Genomic DNA, 12,017 nt, shown 5'->3' with positions numbered 1-12,017 from the left:
TATATTTATTTATATATATATATAAGTTTATAGTAATTTTTTAATTGAAAATAAATTGTAACAGATTTGATATTAAAACAAACATCACAATGAAATGATGAAGGGTTGGCAATAAATGGATATCCTTCAGCAGAGCAGCTGCATACTTAAATTTTTTTTTTATTTTTTTTTTATTTTTAATTTTTATTTTTATCATAATCAACAGATTCTGTGATTCTAGAGCCAGATGATCAATGTGGTATGCAAAATTTTTAACATATTTCAACACAAATATGGACAGTTAATGGCCATTCCTTATCCAAAACTGACTATATCTGTGTTGAGAAATATGATTAATATTCGAACATTAACTTCAAATGATGATGATAAGAAATACAGGGTGGTATTTGAGTAGCACCATTATGGTACTATTCATTAGAAGCATTCTATGATTACTCTGTAATAAAATAAATTTTAAATGCAATAAAATCCAAATTTTATAAACTCTTAAACAACAATCTATCCAATATCAACTGATATAACTTTCTTTCCTTTCAAATAATAAACAAATAATAATAATAATAATATTATTAACATTAATCTTTGTAAGATTTTAAAAGAAAACATATGCCATTTCAGCACAATATATGAGAAAATAGTTAATAAAAACAATTACATTTTAACAAATAAATCTTTTTGATATTTGAATAAAACTCAATGTATAAAAACTGGAGGAAAATATATATATATATTTTTATTTATGTGTGTGTGTATATATATATATATATATAATAAGTCAATGACCAGAGTAACTGCTGCTCTAATGTATTTCAAAAAACAATTTTCACATGTCAACAAATAACTGTAACCATTCAAAAATGCTGAAAATTTACAATCATCAAATATCAATACAATACCAAATTCTTTTTTTTTTCTTTTTTCTTTTTTTAGAATGGCAGTGTAATTATTATTTATTCCCTCCTTTCCTTTAAAATCTTTAAACAACATTTTACATTTCTCACTGCATAATTAAAAATTAATAGGTTTCCTCTACTAGTAATTGTTTCAATATAACTGTAATAACCACTTTAACAATATCATTTTATCCTAAAAACAAACCGTGGACTGTTCAAAACTCAAAACCATTTCACATTAATAAAATTATAAATGCATTATTAAACATTTTATTGTTTATAAGAGTTATAGGCAGTGATCTATTATTATTTGTTAGCAAAGGAGGTCTGTTTTAGAATTACACATGTTTAAACACTGTGTATATATATATATATATACATATATGTATTCATGTATATAATTTAGTATACAGGTCTCATACTTTAATGAAAGACTGCCTATGTATCTTTGTTTTATTTATTTATTTATTTTTTTTTTTGTCAAATTTTATATTTTTAATACTTTTGGTTTTAGGTATGACTTTCCAACAAGCATTATAATTCCTGCAAATGACACTAGGTCAAAGCAGATCCACTATATCTCTTTTAAGAAACTAAACCTATATTGAAATGGCCTTGAATTTAAGAAACGTGGTACTAAAACAGCTTCAACATCAATATTTATATATCATACAAATATTCTAACTTTTGATTCCAGAGAAGTATGTTTCGTAATTAGATAACAATGTAATAAAAATTCAAATATTACTATATGTTTTTGAAACTAAAATCTTTTAGAGTGAAATTTAAGGTCTGTACCATTTCTCACTGCAATATGATCACTTTATATCTTTCTAAAAGAGACATCACTGTAAGTTTTTAAACAAGAATAGATGAAATGGCATCATCTATCAAATCACATCTGCAATGAATGCCATATTAAGTTGGGGCCAATTTTGGTGAAGTACTTACAAGAATATGTACACAGGAAAAGTCTTGGCCAAACAATTTACAATTTTTCTTGGTTCATCAAAGATAATCTCTTATTTATTATTTTTTTTGTTTTTTTTTCACTTGGGAACATGCAATTAGTGCCTAAAATCAACAACACAATATTCAAATTTCTGAAGAATGCACAAAGCTTGTACAAACATCCTTGTACTACTTCAAATTATATAGTCTTTTTCTGTTTATTAAAAAAAAATTAATCATTTCTCGCCATCAATTGATTTTTCTGTTAATTCTTTCATTTTATCCACATAATCAGCAAATATATCCCGAAATCGTGACCAGGATTTTTCTGGAATGGTGACTGCTGTTCTAAAATTGCTTTTGACCTACAAATAAAATTTGCATAATTCATTAAAACTTTGAATAAAAAAAACATATATAAATATATAATTAAATTAAAATTTTAAAAGCATCATTTTAAATGTAAATGCAATTTCCAATTCAAATTTAGATTCATAAGTAAATAAATTCTACTTATATATGAACATAACTTAAAATAAAAGAATTAAACATTCAATATGCATAGCTAAATGATAGAAACAATACAGTTTTGAGTATTTTATATCAATATATAATTTTCATCTTAATCTTCAATTTCTGAATTCATTTTCCAAATTTTTTTTACTAATTTATGTCTTGTTTATCACATATGTTTCTTAATTATATAGGTATAATCAGTGCTCTTTCTCTAAAAAAAATTATTGCCAGATATGCCAAATATGGTGATTGAACATGCAAAATTGATTTTACTAACTTGAAAAGTATCAACTGCCAGTACTGGTACCTGCTATTGATTCTTTTTGTGTGTCCCAACTGAAAAATATTATATTTTTCAGCTGGAACACATGCCCTGAACATATTTTTATTTATTTATTTTTATATTACTATTAGCATTTATACAAATTATTAGTTATTAATTATTTTGTTACTACTATCTTTTAGAAGTATAACATCTTTTAGGGCTGTTAAGTTAAAGTTGCTATTGCTTTGTAAGAAAAATCAGGCTTTACTGGCCAGTTTATATTGTACATATTTGGCATGCTGAATGCACTGATGCCTGATGTCACCCAGCATAGGACAGTTGTATAAGTAGTGCATGACATTGTCCCGCACCCCACAGAGCTGACAGCAGTCAGAATTAGAGTGGTGAAACCTTTTCAGATAAACATGAAAGTGCCCGTCTTCTGTCAAAAATTAGGCTAAATCATGTGTGGATTGAATCCATTTGATGTGAACACGTTCCTTGACCTTTGGGATAAAAATTCTTATATGCTGTTTGCTGCATACGAGGCTATGCATATGACACAATTATCCTAGCTTCACACAGGAACAGTGAACGCTTACAGGACATATGCAACAACATTCACCAGTGGAGTATTAAGCATAGGCAACCCATTAACACAGACAAATGCAAAAGTATGATAGTTGGTAGGAATGTGCCACTCATCTGGAAGCTTACCATTCGAATAAGTGTTCACAGAATAAAGCAAACAATGAATATTAAATATTTAGATGTTATTCTTGATGAGAGAATTAACTTCACACCCCACATCAAATACATCACAGACAAAGCTGAAAATACGGCCAATGCCGTCACTAGTATTGCTAGAATACATGGGGCCTTGGCCCTACTGCTACTAAGCTTATTTACAGGGGTGCAATTCAGCCAGCACTCCTCTATGCCATACAGGTCTGGGGCCACATGGCCGCCAAAGTCCATAACCATAAAAAACTGTTCTCTTCAAATGATTGCAGCTCACCGCATTTCTAAGGCTTATAGGACCACACCCACTAGTGCCCTTTTGACTTAGAAATTAACACATTATTTGGCAGGAAAATCTCGTCACCTTACCCTGGCGAGACTATAGAAACTCGCATGTCAACAAAATGATTAGAGTAGATAAGATTCCCCTCTGTTTGACCTTGATTGGTGATATCAAAACATTCAGCATTGACAAAATACCCTCCCAACAGCTTTCCCCCTGACATTTACTCCAAAGATCCAGGTGATCATCCCACGTTTAGGATTTACACTGATGGTTCCAAGATGGGTGACAATGTGGGTGCTGTTTTTGTAGTTTACTCCAACTTAGACCATGAGCTCCACAACACTTATTTCTGTCTAGGTACACACTGCTCAATAGCACAGGCAGAAACTTTAGCTATTTATATGAGCTTAATTCACATTAGGCATAGGAAGGACAAAAGACACTACTTACACTATCGCATTTATTATGCCAGTAGGATAGCTTTACACAGTATTGCAAAGTCCAACAGCCACTTAAAACTCATCCATCTCATACACCACATTCTCAGACGCTTAGACAACAACATTAGAATACATTTCCAATGGGTCCCGGGTCATGCGGGGATTCTCAGCAACGAGACCGCTGACTGTCTTGCCAAACAAGCTGCAAAGTCTTCCAGTCACTAGTACTTTCAGTTACATTCCTATATTTGTACATCAACAATTACATCAAGAAGCAAATCATTCTCTGACAAGACAGCTGGGACCATGACACCACTGCAGATTCTTTGCCACTTTTACCCTAGTTACACCCTCACTCAGCTACTTACAGGGCATGGCAACTTTAAGCAATACTTGCATAGATTTAACCTTGGGAACAATCCACAATGTGACTGTGGTATTCAGGAGGACCAAACACCACTTCACTTAGTTTTTCATTGCAATAGGTACAATCACATTAGGGATAGTTTAATGAGAGCTGCTATTCTTAAATAGTACAACTGGCCTTGCAACCCACGCCAACTCATTCACAGCATACAATGTTCCATCATCTATTCGCATTCATATCCCTTAGTGGAACTCTTGAGAGCATTCACTCGGGCAATTAGCTTTCCCTTGCTTTGTTTCAACTGTGGGTATATAGCTGTTTTCAACTTTGTATTTTAATTCTTATTTTCTGTTTTCTTTTCAGTCTAAATTCGGTTAGTTTAAATTATCCTAGTTGTAAGTTAAATTATGGACTCTTAGCTTGATTTCTGGTTAGGTTTGTCCTAGGTTATGGTAGGTTACTTTTAGTTAGTAAGTAAGTTAATGTTTAAAATAAAATAAATAAATAAAATAAAAAAATTTGGGGTCTTGCGTGTTTGTCTTTTGTCCGTCCATTTGTCTTGTCTAGTTTGTCATTGTGTTCGCTTGTTTTTTTGTGCTGTCTGTCTAGCTGTTAAGTAGTATTAAGATTCGCACTCACATTCAATTTCATTAGCATTAAGTAGTTATAAGTCTTCCTACTAACAGCCACTTGGCACTAACTTCTACACTTAGCTATTCGTGGTGTTCACTACACTCAAGTTTTCTTTTAGACCCTTCGGGGGACTACAGCCTTCAAGCCTAAAAACTGCACGCCAACAAACAGAGGATACTGTAGCCATACATACAACGTTTAGAGGGATCCCACCTTTCTCTATCTATCTATCTCCTCTCCCTCCTTCTTCCCCTCCCCTTTCCCTCTTTTCTGCTGGCTAAACACCTCATGTATGGCCAAAGTCTTTCTTGTATGTATGTTATGTGCTGTTGTGGGATCTCATCCCAATTCAGCTGCCAGGACTCCAAGGCATTCTCCCAGATAAGGTATTTAAGTCTTGACTTAAAAGTGAGACTGTAAGCAGGAGGAGTATCAGAATTAGGCATTACATTTTGCACCAGAAAGTCAGCCTGTTCATTACCCAGAATGCCACTGTGTCCTTTGATCCAATTGATGGCATACTTGTTACAAGATGTAAAGCTGTAGCAAAGATGTCTTTTGCAACATGGTAAGATTTATCCTTATTCCCCAAAGCAGCAACAGTCGCAGCACTTTCTGTGAAGATGTTTATCAGTTTGTTCACAAAGTTAGTGTTGCACCAGTTGATTGCCATCAATACAGCATTTGGAAAACAGAACATTCCAGGTGTAGAGCAAAGGAATCATTGTAAACCTCTTCACCAGCCTGAAAGATCACAAAGGCATTTGCCGTGCCATCTGTTGATTTGGATCCATCTGCAAAAGTCTCAATTTCTGTACAGATAACATGAGGAGAGAGTCCCTTCCTTAAGGCAGGATGTGGAAGTGTATATACAGGCCTGTCTAATTCAAACATGGTGGCATTGAAGATGGTTCCATTAATATCAACATCCTTGCCCCTAGAGATACAGAAACATTTACTATTAAATTGGAGAAATTGGAGAATGGGGAGCTTCCCAATCACCACAGGGAGGGCTGCATTCAAAACAGTGGAATAGCACCTAGTAAGTCATAATAAAGCAATCTGTTGTGCAGATCTCGAAAGCCGATAGTTATGAGATTCAGAGGTAGCAGCACTCCAAACAGCAGATGCATAAGAGATGGTTGGTAAAAACAAGCAATCATATATATCATTAGTTTCCTCAAAACCGAAGCTCCAATTGAACCTAGCAAAATATCCCAGAACAGGGGCCCACAAACAGACCCCTGTGAACAGCCACATTGTAGCTTAAATGTAAATTGAAGATGCCCCAGAGAGATAATTGCTTCTCTATCCTCAAAGCAATTTGCAGCAAGATGGAATAAGTTAGCCAAACAATTGAACTCACCTAATCTGTGTAAAATTTGCGGCCACCAGGCCAAACTGAATACATTCCACAGATCTAGGCTGAGGCCAAAGACAAATTTGTTGCTTCATAGCAGATGTTTGATGTACCCAACTAAGTCCATCAACAGCTCCATGCTGGCACCAAAAACCATATTGGGCTTAATGGGACAAACAGCCCTCTGGACATCCAAAACCAATAAATGCGATTAAAAGTGAGCCTATCTAAAATTTTCCCCAAGACTGACAGGAAGGAGCTATTTCGCATGCTTTGAATGTCAAGAGATTTGCCCCAATTTTTCAGTATTAAAACAAAAAGAGCCTTCTTCCATAGCTGGGGGAAGATACCGAACTCGAGGCAAAAGTTGAGAATGTTGAGAAGTAGATCTGGGCGGGTTTTCCATATTGTTAGAATAATGTCTTTGTTTATCCCATCTAAACCCGTGGCTTTGTTCCTTGGGAGATGGTTTATAGAGTCATTGACCTCAGAAAAGGTAAAAGGTGAGTCATCCTCCGAGAGCTCACCAGCATTCCTGCATCTTCCAATTGCAGAGTGCTTAGGAGTGTCCTCCGCGAGGGAGTCAGAAAGGCAGAAATAATCAAAAAGGCCAGAAACTGTGGCTTCAAGACTGACAGGATTGTCAATATTGCTACTAAAAAAAAAAAACTGAGCTTTGAGTTTGTTTACACAGAGCTTATATATAAACCCCCATGGGTCTACCCACACCTGCACAGAAGGACTTCCAAGAATCTAGTTTTGCCTTCTTAATGGCCTCCTTATACCCTCTTTGGTAAGAGAGGTACTGCATATGCAGTTCCTCCCTCCTTCGATCATGACATCTCTGAAATATCCTGTGCAATCTATTGTTCTGGTGCATAAGAGATAAATCCGAATTTCACCATGGAGTTACTCGTTTTTTGTTCTTCCTCCTGGGAATGGATTCCACGCATGCAGAGGAGATTTGGAAAATAGCTGACTCAATATAGGCCTTAGCCTCAGTATGTGATACAATCCTAGATGAAGGTATGCTGATCCGATGAATAGTGTCCTGAAATTTGCACCAGTCAGATGCCTTGGTATTGAAAGCATTAACCACCAGAAGACCATGTGCATCAATAAAGTCCTCCATGGCCTCACCTCTGCTGTCTTTGTATTCGCCCCCGAAGTAGGCGAATGCGCATTAAAATCACCTGAAATTAAAAAGCTACAGTTACTGAAATGAGTCACAGCTGACTTCAAGTTCTGGATGGTTTCATGGATGTCTGACCTACTCGAGCAATAGACATTTATGATGATAATGTGTAAATCAAGAAGATAGACCTTGATACAAATGCAGGTAGATGAACAGAATTTTGGGTGGGAGATAATTGTCAAGGTAGGGTTAGTAACAATGACTGCAGCTCATAGTTGTTCATCCTGGCTCTGAATGATAATGTGTTCGTTGATACCCTATTCTTGCAACAATAGAGTTCCTGCACTAGAGCAATATCATAGTTGTTAATCTCCTGTCGGAGTTGAGAGCTGGCAGGGATTGCCCATTCCAGATTAATCTGTATAATGTGTATTCGAGAATTCCTACGGCAAATGTCAGTATTTCTGTTAGATGTCATAGTCTATTCTGGCAAGGAGCTGTGTTCTTGATTGAGTAAAGGCAGGACAGACTTTATTGAGCTCATTATGATCTATTTTCTTATTATTCTCTCTAATGCAGTTCAAACATTTTGGAGTTTCTGTTTTCTTATTGCACTCTTTGAAGGCATGATTGCCTCCACACTGACTGCATGTACGATCTTCTGCATCGCAATTCTTGGCAAAATGCCCAAATTTTAGGCATTTGAAACATTGATTCAATGGGAGATAGTCTACAACACTACACCTAGTCCACTGCAAGTTCACCTTCTCCTATTTGAGGAAGAAACACTTGAGGTCTGCAGAGACCTCTGCAACCCAAGAAACGTGAGTGGTACTACACTGTCCAATTGGGAAGTGTACCCCAATCTTTTCCAAAAGTGCTTCTTTGGAATATAACTCAGCAACCCAGCTGTTCTGCTCATAAATGGCATCTAAGAGCTGGTCCCTCTCAATGGATTTAGGTACTGAGATAATCTTGATCAGTGGGCGTCTCTTTTCTGGGATAACTGAACATAAACCAGAAACCTCAGAAACAGCATTACATAAAATCCCCACATCTGCACTACACCCCAAATCAACAGCAACCCCTCCTTTTTGAATATGGCATATTCTCTGAACACCTATTTCTAAGCTATGTAGATTGATTCCAAAAGTTAAGACCTTTCTGGTAAGCAGAGTCATTAGACTCAAGGTTACTGTACACCAGTACAGTGTGACAAGACTTGGAGAGCACCGAAACTGAATCCAGGGGTAGAGCAGGCCACTTAACAGCGTCACTATAAAACCCGGGTGTCCCAGACACCACTGGCCCTGTAGCCGGCACAACCTGCTGCATTCAATGAATGGTCTCCAAGACCTCAGAGATAACTGCCTCCATTCCCTCTGCATGTGCAGCAAATACACCAACGAGATCACCCTTGGTGATAAGCGAATCCAACTGAGTGCCAATGGAATCGGGAACAGAACAAATTGACACTGTGGAACTCACTAGATCAATCAATCGCTGGAACTGGACAGTTATAAACTGCAAATGGGCTCCTGAGCCCAACTTCCTATTACTATTCCTATTCCTAGCAAGGTAACCCTTAAGCTCATCGAGGAGCTTGAACACCTCGTCAAGAAAGTTCGAAGAACTGCATGTCGCCATCAATCACCCACAAAAGTACTAAGTAACATGAGCTACCATGATTCCAATCAAGACCGTAGTCCTGCAGTGAGGAACGACAATACAAATGAGAACTTAACTAATAGATTACAAAAATGCACTCTTAACTTTGGCTGCAATGTCTCTAATATCAGTACACTCTCCTCAGTAATCAATGATGATAACCATCACCCCACCATTTTGTTATAGGTGGGTAGTAGATAGCATTTTCTCTTTGCACTCTAGCAACCAAACAAAATGTCATATTTTGTGCACATTTTTCAGTGACTTAGGTACAAAATTTGTTAGTGCTACAGTATGAACAGGAAAAAAAATTAGTCTTGCTTTGTTTTGACTCATTCATGTATATTGTTATTTTTGGGTTTAAGCTAGATTTATACAATCAGTGATACAGCATTATCATTATGAATTCTTTAGTGTAAATGCAATGAATGAAGCAATAAAGGTAAGAAAAAACCACCATACTTCATTAAAAACATAAAAGAAAATAAAAACTCTTGGTATTGCAAGGAATTTAAAATATACTAAAGAATATAGACATGTGATTAACTTTAAAAACTAATTTAAGCAATTAATTAATTAATTATTTAAATTGCTTACATAAAAAAATATTTTTAGTTATATTCTGGGTTCCTACTCAAATTTTTCTTTTAAATTCCATGACTCTTTCCCTGACCAACTTTGTACAAATTCCCTGACTCTCACATCCCTTACAGTACAGCACATAGACAAAATAAAACAGCATATGATGTACTGTACTATGCAAATACGCTATTGCTTCTTTGACTTTTTAATTAGTTATTTTTTCTAATTAACAATTACATAACTTTTATAATTGCTGAATAATTAAAATTAAAAATAAAATGTTTTATTAAATCAAAATAGTTTATCTTGTTATTAATCCAAAACCATAAATCTATGTGGCTTTGAAAAATAATAAAAAGCTATTATTTATTATTCATTAACAAATCCTGTATAATCCATGTACAAAAGTACATATTTATTACATTTATCTCTTAATAAATTTCTTGAACTTTATAGTTTTAAAATTAATCTGCACTACCATTAAAAGAAGTAAATATCTATAATAATTGTATGAACATTAAACAAAATAAAAAAAGAAAAAAATAAACAAAGTGATTACAATTTATAAAATCTGATTTTGAGTGATTTTAAAATACAATCTTAGAATGGAATAGAATAATAAGTCTTGTGTGTAGTAAGATTTGCTTATTAAATCTAAAATTGTAAAAAAATGTAAAAATTAAAATTAAATTTTGGGGGCTGACAGTAAATTTAAAAATGAACTGATTTGATATGGTTTGCAAAGTTTAAAGAACTGCTTACAAACTTATTCCTTAGTTATAGTATCAAAAAAATTGATAAATATACTTGTGCATCTTTACATTTCTATTATACACCCCCCACATATTAAGTCAACTTTTCACTGTAATAGTTTTAATATTCTTATTATCAACAGTGCATCTTTATTTAATTGTAAAAAAAAAAACTTCATACAATTTTTGAAAAACTGGAGTAACTACAGTACATATCTTTAACTACAAAATACCCTAATTACATGCATTAACCTAGTGTTTCTCCAACTTCTCCTTCTGGTAGACCTGTTTAATAAATTTTAATATGCCCTTTACCCAATTTGCATAATTTGCTGTCAATATATTTGCCTAGAACCACAGGGATCTGTGGACCACACATTGCTGAGAAATCTGCTATCTGAATTATTTCAACCACTTGGACACACTATGCAAAAATTTTCAGTGTTTTCAGATGATGCTTTCAATGATGTCAAATAAAGAAAGCAGTTAAGTATTTCAGAATGGATAGACTTATAAAAGAAGGCAATGCAACACCTGGAAATCTTGCAAGGACGGATGCCTCTCAGGAAGACTTTCTACAGGAAACTGACTCTACTTAGCTGTTAGATTTGTGAAGAAAACCTGAAAAACTTCATGTAACCAGCCCATTGGTGAGATGCAAACCTACAACTAACTACCAGTGTTTTATCTACTAAGATATTGATGGGGCTAAGCACATAAGGAAGCCAGGGGCCATATTCTGGTCACTTATCTCTTGTCTCTTCTTTCAATGATGAATGATGTCAAAACGAGAGACTAATTTTCTCTCTTGGAAACAGTGGTGATTCTGGTCACTTTTAACGATCTCGTCTTCGTTGATGACGTCACGATACTACTAGGTTTATTATACATGTTCGGGTTATCTGTGCGTGCAACATGGTATAGAATTTTAACCAATAAAACTGTAAAATTTTCAAAAATGCAGAGTACCTAATCATAGATCATGTGGCAAGGAAAGCACATGTTCAAATAAAGCATGTAATTTCGACAAAGTCATGTTCTTTGTTTTATAACATTTTTACAGATTGTAATGTCAATTTGTCTCTTAACAAATAAAAATTTTAATAATCTAAGTTAGAAAAGCGTGCGTACTTAGATATTTTTCAAAATATTACCATCTAATTTCTCCTTAACTATCTAAGAAAGACTAACATCATACTCAATACAGTAGAACCTCGATTATCTGCCCTAATTGGGGACTGGGGTTGGTCGGATAATTGAAAAGTCGGATAACCGAAAAGTATGAAAAAATCCATTATTAGTGTAGTATATTATTATATCCCATGTAATTAGTATATTAGTATATCGCTATTAACCTATTTTGCGTTGAATTTTCATCGATGTTAAGCCTAACAAAAATTTTTTAAAATAATAATCGTCGCTATTGTA

At 34.5% G+C, this 12,017-nt stretch overlaps 1 protein-coding gene across 2 annotated transcripts in view; it reads right to left on the bottom strand.

Moving 5' to 3' along the window:
* Nucleotides 1-128: 128 nt before the first annotated feature.
* The window catches only part of LOC111620914 (transcriptional activator protein Pur-beta-like), a 99,063-nt gene continuing 87,174 nt past the window's right edge, over nucleotides 129-12,017 (bottom strand). For both annotated transcript variants that reach the window (XM_023362942.1, XM_023362941.1), the window contains exon 7: nucleotides 129-2,209. In XM_023362942.1, the coding sequence (XP_023218710.1) occupies nucleotides 2,081-2,209 (129 nt within the window). In that variant the 3' untranslated portion in view covers nucleotides 129-2,080. The remainder of the gene's footprint in view (nucleotides 2,210-12,017) is intronic.

The sequence above is a fragment of the Centruroides sculpturatus genome, unplaced genomic scaffold (genome assembly GCF_000671375.1).
Source record: "Centruroides sculpturatus isolate CEXI.00-Female unplaced genomic scaffold, Cexi_2.0 scaffold17, whole genome shotgun sequence".
Taxonomy (NCBI): Eukaryota; Metazoa; Arthropoda; class Arachnida; order Scorpiones; family Buthidae; genus Centruroides; species Centruroides sculpturatus.
The sequence above is the reverse complement of the archived record's forward strand: the minus strand, read 5'-3'. Positions and strand labels throughout refer to the sequence as shown.